We start from the raw sequence: 27,176 nt of genomic DNA, 5'->3' as shown, positions 1-27,176 counted from the left end.
AATTTTCCAATATACTTTCTGTATCAATTCCATACAGTTTTTAAGATCCCTGCTTGCAGTCAATAGAAACCTGTGTATCCATCACATAACCAGGAAAATAAACCAAGGCGCAGGACTGATTACAGTTACAGTATTGTGTATCAGAGCTGTGTCTTGTAACTAGCAGAGCACCTGTGCGGCCATCACATGACCAGACAGATTTTTATCCTCAAAGTAAACAGTGACGGTTCCCACTGAATGACAGCAAGCAGAGATATTGAAGTATGTGAGAAATTGATACCGAAAGTACATTACATTTTTTTTACACCTTTTCATTATACAAAAAATAAAATGTATATGCTGAAACGGGAATACCCTTTTAATAGAGGGGGGACCCCCAAGTCACGATCTATTACCCAAGTTGGCTGAAAAAAGCATCTCTCTTCTAAGTATCCTGCACGTCGATTTCAATACACCTGTGTAATGCTTAAAGGGTAACTAAACTTTTGACGTGTCATAGTGACATGTCAGAAGTTTTGATCGGTGGGGGTCCGAGCACCGAGATCCCCACCAATCGCTAAAACAATTGTTTACTTTCTGATCAGCTTTCCTCGGAAAGCCGAGCAAGAGGTGTACAGACTAACCAATCAGAAACGAAGCAGCACAGTGCTCATCCGAGCGCTTCTGCCACTTCATTTTCGCCATCGTTGGGGGTCTCAGTGCTCGGACCCCCACCTACCAAAACCTCTGACATGTCAAAAGTTTTTTAAAAGTTTAGTTACCCTTTAATTTCCCCTGTGGTGATGTTGAAGTGCAATTGAACACTTGCTTTCCAACAGATTACAACTGATCACTGTGGGTCTCAGCAGCGGGACACCCTGTGTCATCTACTTGTTGGAGAACCAGTATAATAAAAGGGGATGATCCTAAGTAGACATCCCCTTTAACCCCTTGCCAACATTTGATGTATGATTATGTCATAGCCGGATAAGGGAAGTATGGAGCGGGCTCTCGGGCTGAGCACGCTCCCATACAATGCAGGGGTCAGCTGTATGTTACAGCCAGCACTTCACAGTAATGAGCGGGATCGCGCAATCCATTAAATGCCGTAGTCAATAGCGTCCGCAGCATTTAAATAGTTAGAAAAAGGGGGATGACCCTCTCTAACAGCTCATCGTCCCCCCCCCTGCGATCTCGTGGTGCCGATAGTCACTATAGCAGCCTCGGGGCCTAATGAAGGTCTGCCATCTTTGTGCTGCTATTAAGCTCTGCCTCTGGCAGGGCTTAATAGAAGCTCGTCAGAAAGACGATATACTGTAATACATTAGCAACCAATCCAATGGTCGCTGGTTCAAGTCCCCTAGAGGGACTAAAAAACAACTTTATTTAAAGAGGCTCTGTCACCACATTATAAGTGTCCTGTCTCCTACATAAGATCGGCGCTATAATGTAGGTGACAGTAATGCTTTTTATTTAGAAAAACAATCTATTTTTACCACTTTATGAGCGATTTTTAGCTTTATTCTAATGAGTTTCTTAATGCCCAAGTGGGCGTGTTTTTACTTTAGACAAAGTGGGCGTTGTACAGAGGAGTGTATGACGCTGACCAATCAGTGACCTACACTTCTCTCCGTTCATTTATACAGCAATAGCGATATAGCTATATCACTGTGTGCAGCCACATAAACACACTATAAGGGCTTATTCAGACGAACGGGATATACGTCCGTGCAACGCGCGTGATTTTCACGCGCGTCGCACGGACCTATATTAGTCTATGGGGCCGTGCAGACATGTGCGTGATTTTAACTCATTAGCATAAAGCTAAAAATCGCTCATAAAGTGGTAAAAATAGATCGTTTTTCTAAATAAAAAGCATTACTGTCACCTACATTATAGATCCTTATGTAGGAGATAGGCCACTTATAATGTGGTGACAGAGACTCTTTAAATGATTTTTACTTTTTTTTAGATGTACAAAATAAAATTAAGAATTGGTATCTCCACATCCGTAAAAGTCAGAAATATTACAAGATACAATTATTTATATGTTTTTTGGTCGCCTCATCTCCCACAAAAAAAATAGAATAAAAAGTTTTGAAAACCTCGCATGTACCCCAAAATGGCACCATTAAAAATGACAGCTTAGCCCACAAAAAAAAACATGCCCTCATGCCACCTAAATCGACGGAAAGATAAAAAAAAACAACTGAATTTGGCAACACAAAATTTAAAATGTTATTTTTCAGTTAGGTTTTCCTGGTAAAAGTAGTAAAATTTAGAAAAAAAACAATATAAATTTTGATTGGTGGTGTCGCCATAATCATATTGTCCCGCAGAATAAAGATAACATGATGTTTTAATTGCGCTGTGAATTCTGTAAAGACGAAGCGCAAAAAACAATGGAACAAAAAATTTTTTTTTTTTTCGTTTTCTACCCCACAAATAATTTTTTCCCCGTTTTCTAGTACATTATATGATACAATAAATGGTGCCATGAAAAACTACAACTCGTCCCGCAAAAAATCAAGCACGCATAAGACTAAATCAACGGAAAAACAAAAAAAGTTACGGCTTTTGGACGGTGGGGAGGAAAAAATGAAATTGAAAATCTGAAAAATGGCTGCAGCGGGAAGGGGTTAACTAAAAGTTAGACAGGTTACCATGGGCCACAGCATTTTATTTTTTTCTGGACCGGTTTCTGCATCTACGAAAGGCCTACACACAATACATGTTCTAGGATTTATTGACAATGTGTTGCTGATTTCATTACCATCTGCTGCTGATGCTCTCGGTTTGCTTGCAGTGGGAAGAAGAGCTAACAGTTCTTTCTGTGGGGCTGATGTCCTCAATCTGAGGCATGGAGGGGTGAACAGGAGACGAGAAGCCGCTTTGTGGGGAAGATGGAGCTTGAAGCTGCAAAGAACTTGACAGGTCGCTATCAGAAATAGACCCGTTACTGCTCTGACGCGTTGGGGTCCCGGCACAGCGTATAATGTCCCCGCACGGAGAAGACGTGACTTCCTTGGCTTCTTGTTTTCGCTTTCGATATTCTAACAAAGACACCTTCCAGGACAAACGAGAGAGAAGTCAACAGGGGAAAAAAATCAGGTGGCGCAACAATTTGATTATCCATTATCTGACTATTAGGAATGCACATTGTCAAACTTTCAAAAAAAAATAAAGTTCCAGAAAGAATTAGGACAGCTGCCAATCCTGTAATATGTGCGTCCGGTATACTGTACATGAAGGATGTATAAAATACTGCACTAATACTGCCTAGAAATAATTACCCACACAGGCAGGGGAAAAAAATAATAACAACAAAAACCAAAAACGATCATCTGCCCATCCTCTGAGATTTACAGCGCCAACTTGTCTCAAAAATCTGTTTTACAATTCTGTATTGGCAAATTACGAGTTAACAGAGGTGGGGGGTCCCCGGTTTAGGACCCTTATGTATTAGAAGCTACAAGAGCCACTCTCTCTGGAGGACCAAGAATGTTAATTTGTTACGTGGACGGCTCATTGATTTCAATGGGTACTGTGTAATGCTGTATTTCTCCTGTGGAGGGCGCTGCAGAGGAATTGAAAACTTGCTGCTGGGATTCTCCGCAGATTACAGCTGATCACTGAAGCAGCAGGACAATTTTTTTTTAGAAATGTAGTAGCAAAGGATTTCTATGATACAGGTTTCTCAGCTGGAAAAACAAACTAAAAACAAAGAAGAAAACCAAGAAGGTACGCCAAGCGAATTCTTTACAGGGAACTAGAATAAGGCCGCAGGCAGACGACCAAAGTTTTTAACTGCAATTATGGAACCGTAATACAATAGTTTCTCGGCAAGGTCCAATCCAGACTCCCTGAAAAGCCACTATTGTGTGTCCGGTACTGCAAACACAGGGAGCGGCACCCACAGCACAGAAGAAAGCTTCCTAAATATCCGGTAAATATTACAGGTCACACCGTGTGGAACCAATAAATGTTGAAGTGAATCTAGAGTGCCTTGCGATAGTATTCACCCCCCTCTTCCTTGGTGTTTTTTCTGTTTTGTTGCATTACAACCTCAAATGAAAATGGATTTTTGTGTTAGTACGATTTGATTTACACCACTTTAAATGTGCAAAGATCTGGACTTTGACTAGGCCATTCCAAGACATTTAAGTGTTTCCTCTTAAACCATCCAGTATAGGTTCAGCAGTATGTTTAGGGTCATTGTCCTGCTGGAAGTGAATCTAGGTCACACGTTTTCCCCAAGTATTGCCCTGTATTTACTGCCATCCATTTCCCCTTCAATCCTGACCAGTTCTCCAGTCCCTGCCCACACAGCATGACGCTGCCACCACTATGCTTCACTCTAGGAATTGTGTTCTTGGGTTGATGGGAAGTGTTGGGTTGGCACCGCACAGAACGTGTCTCATGATGGCCAAAAAGGAAAATCTAAGTCTCATCTGACCAGAGAACCTTCTTCCATGTATTTAAGGAGTCTGCCACAGTTTGGCGAACTCAAAACATCGTTTTCCTATGTTTTTCTTTAAGCAATTTCTGGCCACTCTTCCACAAAGCCTCACTTTGTGGAGTTTATAGGGGTCCTATGGCCAGATATAGGGGTCCTATGGCCAGATATAGGGGTCCTATGGACAGATACAGCCATCTCTGCTGTGGATCTTTGGAGCTCCTTCAGTGTTATTGTTGGTGTCCTTGTTAAATCTCTGATCATTTCCCTCCTTGCCCAGTCTGAGTTTTGGTGGGCGCCTTCTCTTGTTAGGTTTCTAGCTGTGCCATATGTTGCTATAATCGATTTAATGGTGCACCTTGGAATATTCAAAGTTTGGGATGTTTTTTTTATAACCCAACCCGGATCTATATTTCTCCACATCTTTGTCTCTGACCTGTTTGGAGAGCTCCTTGGTCTTCATGTTGCTTAGTGGTGTTGCAGACTCAGGTGCCATTCAGAACAGGTGTATTTATACGGACATCATGTGCCACTTTGATTGCACACAGGGCAACCTTATTACACTAATTGTGTGACTTCTGAAGAGAACTGGTTTGACCAGACCTTATGTAGGAGCTCCACAGCAATGGTGGTGAATACATATGCACTCACAAAATCATTTTTTTAGTTGTTTTCCTTTTTTTTTTTAAACCATATATTTTTTTCCATTCCGCTATATGAACTTGGACTATTTTGTCAGATCCATTCCATAAACTCAAATGTAAAATCCATTTTAATTCCAGGTCGTAACGCAAAAAAAAAAAAGAAATATCAAGGGGCATGAATACTTTCACAGGGTCACTTTTTGTACGGTTGTGTTTTTCAAAGTAAATAAGTGATGTTTTTATGTATAATGAAATAAAGTTTCTAACAAATCAGCAAAAAGAGAAACCGAGACACCAATGACGTGCACGTCCAAAACTGACCAGAGCTTTACAAGCCGACAGGGCAAATAATGATCGGCTTCTCCAATAACGTCTGATCTTACCGATGTCATTAACTACCGCTATTAGTTGCCGTGCACGCTGCATTACACGTCTGACATCGAGTGATTCCAATGAGCAGATGTGAAACACTTATATCCATCCAGGTGCAAACTACAAGTATCAGTGATTATTGTGCTTTATGTACATGCATTCTCCTGATCTCAGTTACCTTTTTCCTTTGAGGTGGATTTTGGGGAGAAGATCTGACCCCCTCACAAGTCCTTTCACTACAAGGAGACATAGATCCTTGTGCAGTCTCTTTCAATAGTCCAGGAGCAGGCCTAGTATAATAGGCCTCTACAGGAGAGTCACAGTACATATCTGATAGGGAAGGTTTTCTTTCTCCTACAAGAGGGGACCCACGTAACGAGCCATCAGCCCGAGGCATTGCGTTCAAAGGGGAGAAAGCATACATTAAATTGAACTCAGTCCGGAAAGTCTGTTCTGATGTTCTTAGCAGCGATGACCCTTCCCCTCCTTTTCCTAGAACAATTGCTTCTGTTGTGCCGATGTATGGCAAAGACGTGCTTGGAGACTGAGAAGCAAGATCGCAGAGACCGGGACCGACGGTGGATTGGAGTTCCTGGCAATTCTCCATAGATATATCCAAGAAACTGACCTTTGGCAGATCTGCATCAGTTCGAAGACAAGGCTGGAAAGTGAGAGACACATAAGGAACAGGAAATTAGATTTGGGGATGCAGGGTAACCCTTAGGGTATATTCACACAGGGAGGATACGCTACTTAAAAGTATGCAGTGTATCTGTTCTGGCCCCCGCAGGGTACTCTGGCTGAAAACTGCATGTAAAAACCCAAAAATATATACTTACCTGTAGCCGCGGCGACAAGTCCCTCCAACGTCCTGCAGCCCAGCCTCCTGTGATGACGTTTCATCGCCGGTGATTGGCTGCAGCAGTCACATGGGATGAAACGTTATCCCTGGAGGCCGGGCTGGACACAGAAGTGCAGAGTTCAGGGTAAGTACAATATTAGGGATGCAAAATGCATCGAAACTTCTATACTGTTTCGATGCCGTACACTCTCAAACGGTTCGATACCGTTATTTCATATATTTCGATACGAAGCTGTGCGACCGCACAGCTTAGCATTGTAACACATGAATGTATGAGAGCGGGGCTGCGGTTGTGTGATACAGTCACTGCCCCGCTCCTGAGAAGTGCGCGCCGTCAGCATGAGGTGATGCGACCAGCGCTGCACTAACGAGCGGCGGCACTAAAGACAGAACATGGCGGGCGCACTGCCAAACACCCCCATGTTCTGTCTTCAGTGCCTGAACCGCCACTAATTACTGCAGCACCGGCCGCATCACCTCAGGCTGACCGCGCACACACTTATTGTCAGGAGTGGAGCAATGGCTGTATTACACAACCGCAGCCCCGCTTGAACGGCGGAGATGAGAGAAACCTCTCATCTTTGCCGCTATTCTCTTGAACTCTGCAATCAAAGCTGACTGCCAGAGGAAAATGAGAAGGCAAATCCCTGTGAAGTGATTGAGGGCCATACCATATATGGGAAGAGAGCCCAGGGTCAATTGAAGGACCCCAGGGCTGTCTGACTATATTTCCTGTTAGGGCTACTTAGGTATGTCCTATCAACTGCCTGTGTACTATCAGTATATAGAAATATGCCAGTACATTAAAGTTTAAAAATAAAAAAGTAAAAACAATGTTAAATAAAAAAAATTACACATACACATTTTTTACAATGAACATCTCAATACATAAAATATACACATTCGGTATTGGCACGGCCGTAATAACCTTCACAACAATTTTTTTGCGTCATTTATGATGTGTACGCTATAAAAAAATAAAATAAAAACTTTTCTTTTGATTTATTAATGTGAGGCACAATGATGAATTTTGACTGTGCCTCACATTAATAGTAATTAACCCCATCATGTACATTACACACTAACCCAGTGTTGTCAATTATGACTGAGAAACATGATGGGGTTAATTACGGTTAATGTGAGGCACATTCAAAATTCATCATCGCACCTCGTGCCTCACATCAGAAAATTAAGAACTTGTTTTTTATTATTACTGTTGGCAAAGTATCATGTTGGTATCGAATACTACACAAAGTATCGGTATCGAAGTCCAAATTCTGGTATCATGACAACCCTATACAATATATATATTTTTATCTGAGTTGCGATTATTTGCTGCGAAGAAATCGCAACATCTGCCATTTGCTGCGGATTTAACCTCCCAGTGAATTCAACGGGGAAAACCTGCAACAGAAAAGCAGCGAAACCGCAGAATAAGACATGCTGCGGATTAAAAAAAACGCACCACAGGTCAATTTATTAACAGCAGATTTTTTTTACCCAGTGTGTGGATGACATTTGTTAAAATCTCATCCACTTTGCTGCTACTGTATTCTGCTACGAATTTTCTGCAGTGAAATACCTTTCGGAAAACCCGCAGTATTTATGCTGTGTGAGAACCCGGCCTTATACTATGCACACACTGCACCTGTGCATAGGAACGTTGTCAGTGAAATCCATATATTGGTGTCTATTGGAAACCAAATAATCACCATCAGGGGCGTAACTAGGAAAGACTGGGCCCCTGGGTGTCACACAACCCCCCTCCCTTGTAGATAGTGCCTTTCTTACAGCCCCCCCCCTGTAGATAACGCCATACAGCCCCCCCTGTGGGTAACGCCATACAGCCCCCCCTGTGGGTAACGCCATACAGCCCCCCCTGTGGGTAACTCCATACAGCCCCCCCTGCGGGAAACGCTATACAGCCCCCCCTGTGGGTAACGCCATACAGTTCCCCCTGTGGGTAACGCCATACAGTCCCCCCTGTAGGTAACGCCATACAGTCCCCCCTGTAGGTAACGCCATACAGCCCCCCCTGTAGGTAACGCCATACAGCCCCCCTGTAGGTAACGCCATACAGCCCCCCTGTAGGTAACGCCATACAGCCCCCCTGTAGGTAACGCCATACAGCCCCCCCTGTAGGTAACGCCATACAGCCCCCCTGTAGGTAACGCCATACAGCCCCCCTGTAGGTAACGCCATACAGCCCCCCTGTAGGTAACGCCATACAGCCCCCCCTGTAGGTAACGCCATACAGCCCCCCCTGTAGGTAACACCATACAGACCCCCCTGTAAATAACGCCATGCAGCCCCCCTGTAGGTAATGCTATACAGCCCCCCCTGTAAATAACGCCATGCAGCCCCCCTGTAGGTAATGCTATACAGCCCCCCCTGTAAATAACGCCATGCAGCCCTAACCCCCCAAAAAAATCCGACCTATAGTGTGTCCTACAAAAGACATGTATCCCCTATCCACAGGAGAGGGCATACATGTGTGATCGCTGGCATTGATAGGGAGAACGGGGGACCGAAAGTCCCCCAATGTTCTCCAAGACAAACCTCTGACTTCCGGCGTCTGCGCAGTTCAATAAAAATGAAAGGAGCGCTGGTCACGCATGCGCACAAGCGTGACCGGCGCTCCATTAATTTCTACGGAGCTGCCGACACAGACCCCGGAAGTCCGATGTTTGTGATGGAGAACTTCAGGGGACTTTCGGTCCCCCGTTCTCCCTATCAATGCCAGCGATCACACATGTATCCCCTATCCTGTGGAGAGGGGATACATGTCTTGTTTAATACCTCCCTGCTCTGCCGTAGTGTTCAGTGGCGTCGCGCTGTAGCAGCCATAGCGGCTGCTAGCGGAGCCTCCGTCCATGGTGGGGGCCCGTGCCGGTGGGCGACACGGGCCCCCTCATGCCACGGGCCCCGTAGCAGCCGCGGTAGTTACGCCACTGATCACCATCGGAGTGTGAAGACTATGTAGCATATTCTCCAATTATTATCCTCATGCACGGAAAAGATTTATTTTATATACAGTTTAACCACCCACATTTCACCCTCCCCACATACTGCCCATATAAGCAACTGATCTAGATTGTGATAAATACCTCGGGTGACAGGGACTCAGGCCTATGCGCTGGAGAGCTCTCAGGGGAGGAGATGTTCTAGGAGGAAAGAGCAAAGAGTTATTTTAATTTAAAAAAAAAAGTTAATAAAATAGCAAAACGAACACATTTAACCACAAGTCATTTACAATGTACAAAAAAACCAGCATCTGATAGGCTAGATTTACATCTGCATTCAGTTCAAGGTTTCCATCAATTGACGACATGAATAGCGCATCATGTCGCGATATCCTTGCCATCAAAATGTCCATAATAAATCGGGTGCAAATTGGATCCGCCATACAACAGATGCGGCACACCACTATGGCTTCTGTAATGATGTAAACAGAGCCTAAATATTACTACACAGGATAAACAACTTTACTAACAAACTCAGGATATTTTCACAAGCTGTAAAAGGTCTGTGCGATGTGCCAGGACACTATGGCAAAGCTTAAAAGTACGATGCAAGCGGTGTCATCTGAATAGCCAATGCAAAGCGTCCAGAGATCATAATTATATTAAAGGCAGTAGCCACAGGATAGGACAGGCCCTTTTGAAACAAACTATTTCTGTAAGGTGAATCTCCGACACGCATTTAGCGGCGATTCACAGGTATTGCAGCCTTTTCTTCTATTAAAGTGAATAGGAGAAGGCGGCTGCAATACCCGTGAATCGCCGCTAAATGCATGTCGGAGATTCACAGTGAGCAAGTAGAGATGAAGGGGAAGCAGCGCTCGTAGGAGTGATGCACTCCCTTCAAAACCGCTGATCGGCGGGGGTCCCGGGAGTCGGACCCCGACCCATCAGCTATTGATGGCCTATCCTGAAGATAGGCCATCAGCTTTTAGCGACTAGAAGACCCCTTTAAAAGAAATGCATCAGCCTACAACAAGTAATGCAGGTTTTGTCTTCTAAAGCTTTACCTCAAACTGTAGTGGAGTATTACAACGACTAGCGGCAAGAGAATGGATGGGAGAGAACAGAAGTCCATATGCATATCGGGATTCCTCTTCACCGGGAAGGGAAGAGCTGGGTGTGGTCTGCATTGGACTTAGAGAGTCCGTTGTCATAGAGTTCGGAAGTGCAGGGAGAAACTGTACAGGACTTGATAACATTGCTGAATTTTCTTCTAGGATGTATTTCATCTTCCATTTTTTAAAAGGAGCTGTAATTTCTGTAAAAGAAAAATCATCAGCGAATATATTCTAGCTCAAACTTTAAAGAGGCTCTGTCACCAGATTTTGCAACCCCTATCTGCTATTGCAGCAGATCGGCGCTGCAATGTAGATTACAGTAACGTTTTTATTTTTAAAAAACGAGCATTTTTGGCCAAGTTATGACCATTTTTGTATTTATGCAAATGAGGCTTGCAAAAGTACAACTGGGCGTGTTGAAAAGTAAAAGTACAACTGGGCGTGTATTATGTGCGTACATCGGGGCGTGTTTACTACTTTTACTAGCTGGGCGTTGTGTATAGAAGTATCATCCACTTCTCTTCACAACGCCCAGCTTCTGGCAGTGCAGACACAGCCGTGTTCTCGAGAGATCACGCTGTGTCGTCACTCACAGGTCCTGCATCGTGTCAGACGAGCGAGGACACATCGGCACCAGAGGCTACAGATGATTCTGCAGCAGCATCGGCGTTTGCAGGTAAATCGATGTAGCTACTTACCTGCAAACGCTGATGCTGCTGCAGAATCAACTGAAGCCTCTGGTGCCGATGTGGCCGACACGATGCAGGACCTGTGAGTGACGTCACAGATCTGCACTGCCAGAAGCTGGGCGTTCTTAAAGGGAATGTGTTGCCAGAAAAACATGATTTTTTTTTTAAAAATTAAACATTTAGTGTGTGGGTGATTAAACATTGTTCAAATTTTTTTTATTTTTTTGCACGAGTCCATGTAATATTATAAATTATTTCTAATTTATAATACTACCCATTTTTGGTCACTAGATGGAGCTGTTCCCAAAATTGCAGAATTGCAACATTGGGTTAAAAGCCCTCGCTCTAGTGAGCTCTCAGCATCCCCCCCTCCTTTATCCTGGCTAGTGCCGGGATAAACGAGGGGTTTGAAAGGTTTAACCTCCTACACTGTGTGTCGCCATTTTTTGAGGTAACCCACAGTGTAGTAGGTTTACATACAGTAGTAAACACACACAAACACTAACATACATTGAAATCTCTTACCTGCTCCTGCCGCCGCGGCTCCCTCCGGCCCGTCCGCTCCCTTTGCTGCCGCTGTTCCATGTGCACAAGTCCGGAAGCCGCGACCGGAAGTAGTAATATTACTGTCCGGCCGCGACTTCCGGTCCACAGGAAAATGGCGCCGGACGGCGCCAATTTCGAATAGGACTGTGTGGGAGCGGCGCATGCGCAGTTCCCACACAGACGCCGTACACGGCAGTCAATGGGACGGGAGCCGTTCGCAGTCCCTATGGGACTGTGGCTGCCGTATTCCATGTCTGTGTGTGTCGTTAATCGACACACACAGAAATGGAACAAAAAATGGCAGCCCCCATAGGGAAGAAAAAGTGTAAAAATAAGAAACAGTAAAACACAAACACACAAATGAAAATAAACGTTTTTATTAAAGCACTAACATCTTTAACATATAAAAAAATTATTTGTGATGACACTGTTCCTTTAAGAGAAGTGGATGATACTTCTCATCAGAACGCCCAGCTAGTAAAAGTAGTAAACACGCCCCGATGTACGCACATAATACACGCCCACTTGTACTTTTACTTTTCAACACGCCCAGTTGTACTTTTGCAAGCCTCATTTGCATAAATACAAAAATGGCCATAACTTGGCCAAAAATGCTCGTTTTTTAAAAATAAAAACGTTACTGTAATCTACATTGCAGCGCCTATCTGCTGCAATAGCAGATAGGGGTTGCAAAATCTGGTGACAGAGCCTCTTTAAGGGGAGAAAAAGCTAAATTTTTATTTAAATTAGTTCCTAGTACAAGGAATTCCCAGTTATACCTTATTATCCCAGTAATACCTTATTGCTAGTGTAGTAATAAGGTAAAACTCTTAGATACCTTATTGCTACACTAGCAAAGAGGTAAAATCGGTTGTATGTGATATGTCCTGGTCATAGTCCCATACCTGAATTGGCTCCACTATTATCACAGGAAGAAGAGGTGTTCTCATTGCTTTGGTATAGAGGTTGAAGTTTTTCCTGTGCAGAGCTCTCAGGCTGTGAAAAGTCATCGTCCATGGCTTGTTTAATCCAGCGCTGGCAACAAAACCAAAAAGCAGATTTTAATTGAAGTGACTGCAGTTTGAAAAAATTCTTAGACCTGATGCACACGACCGTAGTGGTTTTGTGGCCTAAAAACTACTGCTCTGTTAAGGTCCATTTGTCTGCAAAAAACCTTCTGTAGTACATCCGTATGTCATTAGTTTTCACTGGGAAAATGCAGGGACTGTTACGCATGATGGTCACCACAAGGATCCGTGAACATCGCGGTCGTGTGCATGAGGCCATAGAAATGAATGGGTCCAAGTGCCATCTGCTAAACTGCGGAAAGCCCACAGACAAAAAACCTGCTCGTGTGCATGAGGCCTTAGACTTTACGAAAATGAGAGTTACGTTTTTGAAAGCATAAACCCGTGCTGCAAATCAGCTACATGCGGCCAGTTAAAAGGCAAATGCAAAAAAACACTAACACATTGGAGGAGTACGACACTAACCTTTTTACATGATCCGTAAGTGCCATCCACCTTTGGAGGTCTCCGTCGCCTCTCTGGCATAAATGGAGACACAAAGCGTATGTAGTGTTTAGGAGCTGTGCAGATAGAAGGGGAATGGGATAGTCCAGGGAGCATGTTAAGGGTCGTTGCCAAAACAGTTGGATCCGTAGTAATCCGCAAAGGGTGATCAATGGGGCAGTCCTGCTTCTCCACCTTATCATTTAGCCACTCTGTAACTAGGTACTGGAGAAGAGAGAGATATGATCAATTTCACAGTGGTGGTTGTGGGGATAAATTCCAATTTATTGGGACATTTTACCAACCTTTCTAGTTTTATGGTATTTAAGGCCAGAACGTGTTGGCTGGGTCAACGACTGGATAACTGCAGGGGACTCTGAACCCTGCTGTGCGTCACCTAACCCTAGAGTTTCTGTGGTCCCGGGCTCTATTGGGCCAGAACTTGCAGTCCCTTCTTCTGGCACTGGGGGTGCCAGCTCTACTTGCTGAGCCACAGCTTGTCTTTGTCTTCTTAACCTTTGTGCGGAGGCGCTTCGGTACCTAGACATGCGGCTTTTGGGGCGAGGCCGAGTGGATTTTGGTGGAACTGGTTTAGGGGCAGGTTTCTCTGCGTTGATTTCCTAAATGAGCAAAAAACAACAGATTAATAAAAATGTAGATGTTCCAAGATAAAAATGTTAAACACAGAAAAGTTTGATTTATTCCGGAATTTAAACTTAAAATAGTCCTCCGTGTAATTAAACCATATTCAATTCCCTTGCTTCACACCAAGCAGCTAACTGAAAACATCCGTATACAAGTTAATTGTCTTAATATTTACTATGGCATTCAATGAAATAAGATTGCATCACCTAACAATACTGCAACTTGCTCAAACCCCAGTTAATTGACTCACCAGTGCCTGAGAAGATCTCCGAGTATTCACACCTTGGGTAGGATTAGGTGCTGGTTCTACATCCATGGGACTTTCAGATGCTGGTTCTGGATCAACTACTTGGGATATAGGATCTACTGCTGCCTGGACTTCAGGAACAGAAGGCGCCTCAGGTTCAACTGCAGCTTGTTCTACAGGCAGCTCTTTGCGCCGCCTTCTTTTATCAATGCTTTCCGCTGTGTGCGGAGGAAGCTCTGCTTTCTTGTCATCTCTTGACTACAAAAAAAAAAAACACAAAATTATAAATATCAGACATATTGACCAGCAGCTCCCAAATCAGAAAAGGGGTTGTCCAGATAGGACAACCACTTTAAAAAAAATAAAAATAAAATGACACTTACCCTTCTGGTCCTTGAGACTATTCCCACCTCCTCCTCTTTAGGATCTTCTCGTTTACCTGCGATTTCCCCTTCCGTCTGTGGAGAACAAGAGACTTATTTAGGTTATTGCACATAAACACTACAAAACTATATGTGTACAGCGACTGGAAACCTCACATGGGAACACGAAGGTAATCATAAAATAGTTACTGGTGAGATTTAAACCCCACGCAGAACTTATCAGGGATTTACCTCATGGTCACCAGTTACGACATCTGTGGCATGAGTTTCGGCCGCTTCATCGGGCTGGTGATTGGAGCTTTCATCCACCACAATACCCTGCTGTTCTAACTCTCTTCTTCGAGCTTTGCGATGCCTTGTCTCTGCTCCTATGGATAGTGGAGGGGGCAGTTCTGCAGTAATAGGATTTCTCTTCTGAACGGGACAGTTCCGGTTGCCTTTGTGACATGCACAATCTACCTTGTAACTACTGCAATAAGCAAGAAAAGACATTGATCAACGTTTAATCATCAATTATTCTCCATTACATATAACTGGTTGCAATATTATGTTATTCATGCATGTGAGTTACTAATGGTACTTTATACTGGATACTGCTAAAGGTTTCATACCGTAGTGACAACTCTGCTACCTTCTGCAATTACACATCTCTGTTTGACCATTACTGTATATGAATGAGACGTTGCATGTGCAAGATGTGTGGAATACTTATGAGTGATATGCACTGTTGTACTGTCACATGGATGCGGACAATGTACTCACCAGTTACAGTAGTCGTAATCAAAGGCAATGGTGACCTCTGTATCTTTTGCAATAGCAGCAATAGCATAAATGCACAGATGAACCATCCCATCTGCAATCACGTGCCTGACCTGGATAAAGAAAAGAAAAATGACATATAAAATTACATTTACCAGCGACAACTTCTTTACAAAGTCCATGAGTGCTCCATACCAGGTCTTTATTCTTAAGTGAAATTTAAAATGACCGTCCGGTCCTGGGACAACATTTTAAATATAATGGTGTATATGGAGTAATATTACCTGGTGCCCTCCAGTTGTGCCCCTCTGCCGTGGATCCGAAGTTTAAGGGTCCCTTCTGTGCTGTCCCAAAATGACAGAAGCGCTTCTTAGACTACGAGTCTCAGACACTCCCACTATTCTCGGATTGGCCAGAGCTGCTGACGTGAGCAGTTCTGTCCAATCCGTGAACAGAAGGAGTCTTAAACTGAAGCTGAGGGGCGCAGTGGACATATTTAGACACCACAGAGGGGACCCCTTAACCCCTTCCCTTCAGACATTTTCTGGATTTGAATTTTTTCTTCCCCATCTTCCAAAATCCATAAAATTTTTATTTGTGCATCGATTTTGTTTTTGGCGGGTTTTTCACTGCATCATTTATTGTACCATATAATGTATTGGGAACCTAGAAAAAAATTATTTGTGGGGTAGAATAGGAAAAAAAAAATGTGATTCCTCAATCTTTTGAGTGGTTTCGTTTTTACGGCTTTCACCGTGCGGTAGAAATATGTTAAGTTTATTCTACCGGTCAATACTATTACGGCGATACCAAATTACGTTGTTTTTTTTTTATATTTTACTACTTTTACAAGTAAAAAACTAATTGTTAAAAATAAAATTTGTGTTTTGTCGCCCCATAACTTTTTCCGGTGATTGATCGGAATGAGGGCTTTTTTTGTGGGGCGAGCGGTTTCTATTCTTCCGCTACATGAGACTTTTTGATCACTTTTTATGGGATATGAAGTGACCAAAAACAGCGATTCTTTGTTTTTTACAGTGTTCACCGTGCGGGTTAAATAATGGTATATTGTAATAGTCCAGACTTTTATGGATGCAGCGATACCAATTTTGTTTATTTTTTTACATTACTTTAGAGGAAAAATGGGAAAAGGAGGGTCTTTTAACTTGTATATATATATATGTGGATACACAGCAGAGGTGAGCAACTGGAGGGCACGAAGTAATATTACTCCATATGCCCCATCACATTTATAAGATTGTCCTGAGACCTGAGGGTTGCTTAACCCTTTCAGGACCGAGCTCATTTTGGCCTTCAGGACCAGCCCCATTTTCTCAAATCGAACGTGTCAATTTATGTGGTAATAACTCTGGAATGCTTTTGCCTATCTAAGCGATTCTGAGATTGTTTGCTCGTGACACATTGTACTTTATGCTAGTGGAAAAATGTGGTCAATAAATTCATTGCTTATTTGTGAAAAACAACTAAATTTAAAGAAAATTAGCAAAAATTATGATGTTTCTAATTTTAAATGTATCTGCTTATAAAACAGATCGTAATACCACACAAAATAGTTACTATTTCACATATTCCATTTGTCTACTTTATATTTGCATTGTTTTTTGAACATTATTTTATTTTTCTAGGACGTTACAAAGCTTAGAACTTTAGCAGCAATTTCTCACATTTTCAAGAAAATTTCCAAAACCTATTTTTATAGATACCAGTTCAGTTCTGAAGTGGCTATGAGGGCCTTATATATTAGAAATCCCCATAAGTCACCCAATTTTAAAAACGACACCCCTCAAAGTATTCAGTAGAGCATTTAGAAAGTTTAACCCTTTAGGTGTTTCACAGGAATTAAAGCAAAGTAGAGGGGAAATGTACAAATTTATTTTTTTTGTCGGAAAATCCATTTTAATCCATTTTTTTTCTGTAACACAAAAGGTTTTACCCGAGAAACGCAACTCAATATTTATTACCCAGATTCTGCAGTTTTTAGAAATATCCCACGTGGCCCTAGTGCGCTAATGGACTGAAGCACCGGCCTCAGAAGCAAAGGAGCACCTAGTGGATTTTGGGGCCTCCTTTTTATTAGAATATATTTTAGGCACCATGCCAGGTTTGAAGAGGTCTTGTAGTGCCAAAACAGTGGAAACCCCCAAAAAGACACCATTTGGCAAATGTAGTGAGCATTTTAACCCCACAGGTTTTTTGCTGAATTTCGTGGAATTAGTCCGTATAAATGAAAATCGACATTTTTTTCAATTACACTAATAAATTATACATTTTTACAAGCAATAAAGAAGAAAAAGCGCCCCAAGATTTGTAAAGCAATTTCTCCTGATTACGGCAATACCCAATATGTGGTAATAAACGGCTGTTTGGACACACAGCGGGGCTCAGAAGGGAAGGAGCACTATTTGGCTTTTGGAGATCAAGTTTACTCAATTGGTTTTCGGGTGTCATGTCGCATTTGCAAAACCCCTGAGGGACCAAAACAGTAGCAGCCTGTACTGGGAGATGCCGGGCTGCGGGGAGCGTCTGTGTGCTCTGTTAGGAGCACAGGTAGATTAACGGGCTGCAGACACAAGTGACCCCATTTTGGAAACTACAGCCTTAAAAATAATTTGTCTAGGGGTATAGTGAGCATTTTTATCCCATAGGTTTTTTGCTGAATTTAGTGTAATTAGGCCGTCAAAACTTCTATTGTTTTTTATTCTTTTTTTTTCTTTTACGGCGTTCACCGTGCGCTATAAATGACATTTAATTTATTCTGTGGGTCAATGCGATTACGGCGATACCATATGTATATAGGTTTTTCATGTTTTATGGTGTTTGCGCAATAAAATCATCACGGTTTTAAAAAAATTATTTCGTTTTTGTGTCGCCATATTCGAAGAGCCACAACTGTGTGAGGGCTGGTTTTTTGCGGAACAAACTGTAGTTTTTATGGGTGTCATTTTGGGTACATGCAACTTTTTGATCCCTATTTATGAAATTATATGGGAGCTGAAGTGACTAAAAATAGCGAATTTTTAATTAAGTTTTTAATTATTTTTTTATGGCGTCACTGTGCGGGATAAATTACATTATATGTTTATAGTTCAGGCCGTTACGGACGTGGCGATACCAATTATGCATAGTTTATTTTTTTTATAATAATAAAGGACTTTATAAGGGAAAAAAGGCGATTTTTTAAATTTTATTATTTTGACATTTTACTTTTGTAATTTTTTTTTTATTTTTTTTAGTCCTACTAGAGACTTGAAGATCCAATTGTTAGATCGTTGTTATAATACCCTGCAGTACATGTCAGTTTCACACTGACAGGAGGCATATTAGGTCCTGCCTCTGGCAGGACGTAATCGCCTTCAATAGATGGCAGACCCGAAGCCTTTGTTAGGCTTCCGGTTGCCATAGCATTCGCCCCTCGCAATCTCGTAGCGGGGTGCCGATGTTGCTATAACAACTTAAATGCGGTGGTCGCTATTGACTGCCGCAATTAAGGGGTTAATCGGTTCGGATCACCGCTGTGATCCGACCCGATGTTTTCCCCCAGTACTAAGGCTGCTAGTAGCAGCCTGTACTGGGAGATGCCGGGCTGCGGGGAGCGTCTGTGTGCTCTGTTAGGAGCACACGTAGATTAACGGGCTGCAGGCACAAGGACCAGCTCTGCAGCCCGTTAATCTACGTGGGATGGTCGGGAAGGGGGTTAAAGAAATCTGGTTAAAACCTATATAATAAAAAAAAACTTTACGTTGCATATGTAAATATTAAAAATAATAGACTGAACAAATCTTTAAAAAAAAAAAAAAAGCAATGAACTTCAGTGTGACACAATCAAAGTTTCTGCAAACAAATTGAGATGGCATACGATGGGCTCATGGCTTCTTTGACACATATGTATTGCATTTACCTCAGCATTGGGTGTACAGGAACGTCTGATAAATCTGGCATCATTACCGAAGGTTCGTGCATCCACGCACATTTCCAAACCATTAAATTTGGCGTAAAACAGCACGAATGGGTAAGGTCTGCCAAAGAGGAAAAAAAATCCACAAATTTAACAAAAAAATAAGACATTAGAGAGTAAAAATTACACACAGTCATAATTAGATAAATGGGGCTCACACTTTGTAGTAGGGTCACTGTTCTAACACTCAGGTCCACTTTACGGTTTTTTTTTTCAAACAAGAAATAGAAATTGAGGAAAGTAAGCTACAATTCCTACGCAAGAACTTCTTCTCAATTATCATACACTTACTTTTTGAAGAACTGTCCATTGACTTCAAACTGCTGCCGTAACATAACTTTTCCCCGGAATTCGATTACAAGAGTGTTTACTGGCAAGTCCTTGGCTGCACGCAAGATTTTACGATGCTTTTGCACTCGTGCCACCCTTCCCAGCTGAAACTGCAATAAAAGATTTATCAGATATCCTATGCACTGTAACATATCCAACAGCTAAAAGGAAATACACAACAGTAAACATACCTGTAACCAATGCTAAAGTATTCAGAAATCATTTAGACTAGAACTCCATAGAGTCGCAGTTAAGTTGTGACACGTAAGCAAGCTCAATATTTCACTATGAGGGAAAAAGTCGCAGGTGAGTACCAATAATCGTAAGAAGGATTCCCGCCATGTCAGAACTCTTGCTATTGTCGCACGTCTTTTCTCCATAAGGAAATATTGAAGTTGGAGTAAAGTCATAAATTTACCACGACTTCGGCTTTGTTCACATCTGCGTCGGGTCTCCGTTCATGGGTTCTGTCGGACCTTCACGTCAGGGGAGTCCATGAACGGAATCCATACGGAACCCATCCAGTCGACTGCGCTATTGTTATGGTTTCCGTTTGGATTCCGTTCATGGGTTCCACTGACAAAAAGGTCAGACGGAATCCATGAACGCAGATGTGAACGAAGCCTTAAAGGCGACCCTATGTTGTAATTTAAGTGTGAGCCTAACATGTAATATATTGGGTAAAAAAAAAGCAAACGAAGAATGACAAGAACTGCAAAACACCATATACCTGCATCTGAGATCCTACGACTGTGTTGTTACAAGACAGTTCTGTCTTCTTTATCATTTCAGGCAGCTCTGCTTTTCCAGCCAGGTCTTTGTTAGAGCGGACATGCCTCTCCAAAAGGTTCTGCATGTCCGCACTATACTGGTTAGTAAATGCCTCCTCATACTGGTCAGTCCAAAGCCTGATCCTGTTCTCCCAGCCCTCTGTGGTATTTTCATCCAAAAGGTGAGCATCGGAAGGCGAATTCTAGAGAATAAAAAAAAACCAGCAAATTAATTTTGATGGCAGCAGAAGCACTAAAATGTGACAGCTATACATAAATATAGTGAGATTTCCTACTAAAATGATCACCTGCTGATGCTTAAAAAGTACTGAAGAGAAAACATATTAATGAACGTGTGATTATCTAAAGAACCCTTCGAAATTGACAAATTAAATTAGTTATCTAGATTACTACAATTTTATCAGTCGCCTCCAGGAATATTAACTTCTTAAATGGTTCGAGCACATGACTAATATTAGCCATAGTTTTCCTTGTGTGACTCATATTGTAAGGTATATGCAGGGGTCAGCTATATCAGGTGCATAATGAATGCAAAACAAAAAAAAAAAACTTACATCATAGTGAAATGTTAAAACTCAGATAGAATCATGACCGCAAGTCTACAGAATATCTGCCTTCCCTAAAGATTACCAGGAAGATGGCAGACTCACCTTCATTCGCAAAGACTTGCGGGAACCTTCCCGAAATGCCTAAAATAATTAGAACATAGTAATAGTTACAAATATGCCCGAGAGTAAGCACCCATGGGTATACCATTAAATGGATTTTTCCCACAATTGACATTTATCACCTATTCCACAGGAAAGGTGATATATGTCTGATCGCTCGGGCCCCCACTGATCACTAGAACGGGAGTACTGAGTCCCCCGCTCCTCCTCACTGCATGATTGCAGTGAGTGTCTCAGTCAGTCCCATAGACATTGAATGAAGTGGCAGGGTACGTATGCTCGACAGCCGCAACATTCAAGCCCCTCCTCACTGCGGTCGTGCAGTGAGGAGGACCGAATGGACTCAGGATCCCTGTTCTAGCGATCGTGGGATGGGCTGAGCGGTGGGTCCCCCAGCGATCAGACATTTATCACCTATCCTGTAAATAAGTGATAATTATCAATTGTGGGAAAAAAAACCTCAGGTATGTCTCAGCATATATTATATTCATATATTGCAAAACGATGATGCTCGCTGTGTAGAAATTGGAGAAATCCATGCAGAAACTAAGGTCTGTGTCCAAGGTCCCAAAGTCCCCATCAATAGTAGCTATTAAAGCAAGGCTCCCATACTGAAGATGGAAGTGTGGGAGACCAGATCTCTGTTGCCCAGCGTACCAAGCAATATCTTTGAAACTAATACTTTAAAACTTAAAGTGTACCTGTACCTTCATAAAACTATTGACAGGTCAGAATTTTTTATATGAATGGGGTCCGAGCACGGAGACCCCCACCGATCGCTAAAATGAAGCGGCAGAAGCGCTTGGGTGAGCGCTGAGCCGCTTACTTTCTGATCGGCTCTGCCCGGAAAGCTTAATGAGCGGTGTACGTACTCAGAATTTCCATTGAGCCCGTACACTGCTTGCTTGGCTTTCCGAGGAATGCCGAGCAGAAACTAAGCGGCTCAGCGCTCACCTGAGCAGTTCTACTGCTTTGTTTTTAGCGATCGGAGGAGTTCATATTGCTAGGACCCCCACCAATCAAAACTTCTGACATATCAAAAGACTTATAAAAGTACAGGTACACTTTAAAGAGGCTCTGTCACCAGATTATAAATGCTCCATCTCCTACATAATCTGATCTGTGCTGTAATGTAGATTGCAACACTGTTCTTTTTTTTAAAAAAACTATCATTTTTTAGGACGTTATGAGATTTAGATTTATGCTAATTACTTTCTTAATGCCCAACTGGGCGTTTTTTTACTTTTAACCAAGTGGGCGTTGTAAAGAGGAGTGTATGACGCTTTATTAAGAAATTAGCATAAATCTAAAATTGCTCATAAGTTCCTCAAAAATTATAGTTTAAAAAAAAAAAAACGTATCTACATTACAGCGCCGATCACATTATGTAGGAGACAGGGCACTTATAATCTGGTGACAGAGCCTCTTTAAGAAAGCTGTTGACCTAGCAATTGTGCTGCTCACAGTCATTTTCCCCAATAATCATGGTAGAATGGCTCGGTTGGACATCGTGTTCTGCCGCTTATTTCAGATAAAACAACAGCATTAGATAGAAAACCAATCTCTCCGATCCCTGTTCCCCTGGAGGGCGACTGTGGGCTGTCCCCCAGCTTAAGTAGTATTTCAGACTAAAGAACTAGTATCAGGTTTCTACTTATATACATTTTAATATACAAGTAGAACTATTAACTATTCTGTACACAGATCACCAAAACCGGGATGGGTTCACCTACCTTAATTTTTTTGGTTTTAGGGGTATTACGAGCCTTTTCTGTACTTTTCTTTCTCTTTTTTGGTTTACTTCTCCGCACTCTGTTGACGGTGAGAGTGATGCTTGTTGGTGTGTGTTGGGTGGCTGTATACAGGACTGTTGATGGAGAAAGTTCTTCATCCCAACTCTCCGTAGCACTACTCTCGCCCCCTATATAGAAATACAAGACACAATAAATAAACATATGTAACATGCAACTTCCTTATATATTTGCAATCAAAGTGCCAAGGTCTGATTCACTACAAGTTTTTAGCCTCTTGAAGTAACGTAATAAACAGTAAGGTTTCTATTAACTGCTAAAAGCCGAGATCTTGAAAACCGAATGGAATTGATACACAAAGTACCGTATTTTTCATACTATAAGATGCAGTTTTTAGCAAGATTAAATCTTGCTAAAAAGTCCCTGCATCTTATAGTCGGCAGTCAAGGGACCCAGCAGAGCCGGGCCCTCCGACAGCTCCTTACTTAACCCTTCCCGACCCATGATGTGCCGGCCTTAGGGGTGTGCGAGCGCACAGGGTGCTGCCTCCTCCAAGCATGTAGGGGGCGCCACTGGGCTCTGCCTCTACTCGGTGCTCTGTTCTTAGTTACACACACGGAGTAAATAAGAGCAGAGGAGGAAGCTCTGCCCACAGTCCGTCCTGCATGAAGCCTGTGATCCTGTCAGCATGGAGAGATGACGTCTGTCTGTGTGTGTGTGTGTGTGTGTGTGTGTGTGTGTGTGTGTGTGTGTGTGTGTGTGTGTGTGTGTGTGTGTGTTCAGTAATAAAGTAGAACAGATAAAACAAAGATATCTGTGATGCCTCCTATATACCCTGCTGCCCTCATATATATATATATATATATATATATATATATATATATATGCGTGTGTTTATATGTGTCTGTGGGTATGGTTATCATCTACGACATTATCTGTACTCAGAGTTATCACTGTTATCAGCGGTGTTACATAGGACTGCAGGTAACATCTACTACATTATCTGTACTCAGTTATTACGTTGTGTTATCTGTGGTGTTACATAGGGATGCGCATGAAATCTACAACATTATCTGTACTGGGTATATATGTGCCTGTGTGGGTATATATGGGCCTGTATATATGTGCCTTGTATGTATTTGTCCCTGTCTGCGCATTTATCAGCGCGAGTGAGTGAGAGAGAGAGAGAAAGAGAGAAAGAGAGTGTGTGTACATATGTGCCTGTACGTCTATATATTTACCTGTATGTATATATAATTGCCTCTATGTCTGTCTTTATGTATGTACAGTATATATGTTCCAGCGTGTCTATATATGTAGTAAATTTTTGGTTTGTGTAGGGGGCGTTTTAGTCCCGCACAGGGCGACATCCAACCTAAGGCCGGCCCTGCCCGCATCTATCTCTAGAACGGGGCCCCCTAAACCCCGATCTATCTTACCCGGCTCCGCTTTCTTCCGGCTACATGGTCGAGTTACGGAAACAGCATAACTCGCTGAGGTACGCAGTTTCCGTAACTCCCATAGAATTGAATAGTAGTTACGGAAACCGCGTAGCATGCTACGCTGCTCCTGTAACGGTCATTTACCAGTAGGGGAGCTACAGAAACAGCATAGCTCAGCGAGTTACGCTGTTTCCGTAACTTATCCATGTATTGCAGTGTATTGTTCCAGCGATCTAACGATCGCTTGTTCAAGTCCCCTAGGGGAACTAATAAAATGTGTAAGAAAAAAAAAAAAGTTGTTAGATTAATTTTCAGGAGTGTAAAAAAAATGTAAAAGTAAAAAAATAATTAAAAAAAACATTTTTCCCGATTTTTTCCCAAGCGCAATGTAAAAATAAAAAAATTGGTATCGCTGCGTTCGTAAAAGTCCTAAACTATTACAATATAGCATTATTCTATATAAAAGAATGAAATAAAAATGTATACAAAAATCGTATGTACCAAAAAATGGTGCTAATAAAAACTACAGCTCGTCCCGCAAAAAATAAGCCCTCACAGCGCTGAAACGATGGAAAAATATAAGTCCTAGCTCTCAGAACGTGGTGGTGGTGAAACTGAACACATTTTTTTTTTTAACCAATATTTTTTTTTTTTTGTAAAACAACTAAAATGTGAAATTTTTTCCTATTTTCTGCTGTCTAAAACTTGGGTGCGTCTTATAGTCAGGTGCGTCTTATAGTCCGAAAGATACGGTATATTATGTTGAAGAACCTTTCATTAGGCAACAATTTAGCTTAATTGTCATTTATTTATTAACAAGCTGAATATTAACGAGATTGGGTAAATTATCACTTTTAATTGATATGCGTGGATATCGAAGACTGGACTTGACCATTAGATCTTCGTAGAACTGGTTTGTCTAGAAACAGCTTGAACTCACTGTTTTATAATGACACATTGCTGCAACATAAACTACATTATACTCCGTACTTCCATGTATCTCCCAACCTGATCTATTGGTATACGTGTAGGGATGAGGGTGGATAACAAGGCAATAATCCAATAACATCAACTTGGGTAATGGCAGCCTTACCAGAAACATTGTCTTGTTTCCGACGATTCAGTTGAATAACTTTACCTCTGTTTACACCCCTGTAAAATTTAGTTGGGAAGAAGGGAGGAAATTGGTTAGTTCATTGTAACGGTTGTGTTGAACATTATAGCAAAAAGGTTTGTCGGCCCAAAGGTGTCCATACACATTAGCTGAAAGTCGTCCGAACCCACCGACTTCGGCAGGATTGGTTGACCATCTAAACTGGTGTGGGGGTCATCCGATTCTCCCTTGATAAAGCCGAGTCTGTAGAAAGAACTGTCGGCGAAACTTGCATTTAGCTAAAGTAAGGATGCACGATGCATCGAAACTTCGATACCGTGCACCCACAAACTGTTTGATACTGTTATTTCATGTATTTCGATACGAAGCTGTCCGGCCGCACAGCTTAGTATAGTAATACATGAATGTATGATAGCGGGGCTGCGGCTGTGTAATGCAGCCATTGCCCCGATCCAGAGAAGTGTGCGCGTGGTCAGCATGATGTGATGCGACCAGCGCTGCACTAATGAGCGGCGGCAATAAAGACTAAACATGGCGGGCGCACTGCAAAACACCCCCATGTTCTGTCTTCAGTGCCTGACCCACCGCTCATTAGTGCAGCGCCGGCCGCATCATCTTATGCTGACCCCGCGCACTTATTGTCAGGAGCGGGGCAATGGCTGTATTACACAACCGCAGCCCCAGAAAAACCTCTCATCTCCGCCGTTATTCCCCTGAATGCTGCGATCAAAGCTGACCGCCATCACAGCATTTAGGGGAAAATGAGAAGGGCGGGGAATGTCCTTTGGATCGCATCATAGGGAATTCCTGTGACGCAATCGAGGGCCATACCATATATGGGCAGACAGCCCAGGGTCCATTGAAGGACCCCAGGGCTGTCTGACTATATTTCTCGTTAGGGCATACTTAGGTATGTCCTAACAACTGCCTGTGTACAAGGTGTATAGATATATGCCTGTACATAAAAATCTAAAAATAAAATAAATAAATAAAGCAATGTTAAATAATAACACACACACACAAAAATTTAAATAAGTCTCGATACATAAAATATACACATTCGGTATCGTCGCGACCGTAACACCACATTTATAGCGCCATTCATGTTTACGCTGTTATAAAATAAAAAAACTGCTTTCTTTCACTTATTAATGTGAGGCGCGAGGTATGAATTTTGAACTTCCATGTGCCTCACATTAATAGTAATTAACCCCATCATGTACCTCACACTAACCCAATGTTGTCCATTATGACTGCGGAACACGATAGGGTTAATTAGTTTTTTTTATTATTATTATTGTTGTTGGCAAAGTATCGTTTTGGTATGGAGTATCGCAACACTACACAAAGTATCGGTATCGAAGTCCAAATTCTGGTATGGTGACATCCTTAATCTAAAGTGTATGGGCACCTTAAAGGTGGCAGAACAACTTGCTTATAAATTTATACGTTGGCGACTTACCTGCATTTCTCACATTTTACAAGAAACCCATCTGCAGAGTTATTGCAGTGACACCAGTTGGGGATCCCCTCTCCTTCAGAAGAACTGTCGCTATCTCCAGAGTTCTCCTCGTCTTCAGGTGAGTGAACGCCATTGAGTTCTGCACGTGGGATTATAGCCTGAACAGGTGGGGAGGCAGGTGGCGTTGGTGGTGGAGGCGCTCCATAATTGTGATCCTGTAAAGTGGGTGACTGGAGTTTAACCCAAAAGTTTACAATGTAAAAAATGAAAATAAACGGACAACCTTCCTGTCCCCAAAAAAATGTAAACATTTCACAAACCTGCAATGCAAATAGTTAATGTCCGGGCATGTATAAGCGAAAAAGAAACACATGCTCAGTAGTAACCAGCAAACAATTACTGTGCGTGCTACGCCAGGAGTTACATGTAGACCCACTTTCAATCATCACGCTGAAACTGAACGGTCTA

At 42.3% G+C, this 27,176-nt stretch overlaps 1 protein-coding gene across 5 annotated transcripts in view; it reads right to left on the bottom strand.

Annotated features, from left to right (window-relative positions):
- Positions 1–27,176, bottom strand: part of SETD5 (SET domain containing 5) — a 96,383-nt gene that overhangs the window by 10,990 nt on the left and 58,217 nt on the right. For 4 of the 5 annotated variants that reach the window (XM_075834065.1, XM_075834066.1, XM_075834067.1 and 1 more), the window contains 18 exons: positions 26,709–26,938; positions 25,226–25,284; positions 22,673–22,860; positions 20,922–20,960; positions 20,211–20,453; positions 19,442–19,590; positions 19,094–19,211; positions 15,178–15,287; positions 14,647–14,884; positions 14,416–14,490; positions 14,036–14,290; positions 13,446–13,760; positions 13,123–13,365; positions 12,535–12,664; positions 10,344–10,594; positions 9,421–9,477; positions 5,630–6,112; positions 2,753–3,045 (listed from right to left, as the gene is read on the bottom strand). In XM_075834065.1, coding sequence (XP_075690180.1) covers positions 2,753–3,045; positions 5,630–6,112; positions 9,421–9,477; positions 10,344–10,594; positions 12,535–12,664; positions 13,123–13,365; positions 13,446–13,760; positions 14,036–14,290; positions 14,416–14,490; positions 14,647–14,884; positions 15,178–15,287; positions 19,094–19,211; positions 19,442–19,590; positions 20,211–20,453; positions 20,922–20,960; positions 22,673–22,860; positions 25,226–25,284; positions 26,709–26,938 — 3,476 coding nt within the window. The remainder of the gene's footprint in view (positions 1–2,752; positions 3,046–5,629; positions 6,113–9,420; positions 9,478–10,343; positions 10,595–12,534; positions 12,665–13,122; positions 13,366–13,445; positions 13,761–14,035; positions 14,291–14,415; positions 14,491–14,646; positions 14,885–15,177; positions 15,288–19,093; positions 19,212–19,441; positions 19,591–20,210; positions 20,454–20,921; positions 20,961–22,672; positions 22,861–25,225; positions 25,285–26,708; positions 26,939–27,176) is intronic. The other variant, XM_075834070.1, reaches the window with a different exon arrangement.

The sequence above is a fragment of the Rhinoderma darwinii genome, chromosome 7 (genome assembly GCF_050947455.1).
Source record: "Rhinoderma darwinii isolate aRhiDar2 chromosome 7, aRhiDar2.hap1, whole genome shotgun sequence".
NCBI lineage: Eukaryota > Metazoa > Chordata > Amphibia > Anura > Rhinodermatidae > Rhinoderma > Rhinoderma darwinii.
The sequence above is the reverse complement of the archived record's forward strand: the minus strand, read 5'-3'. Positions and strand labels throughout refer to the sequence as shown.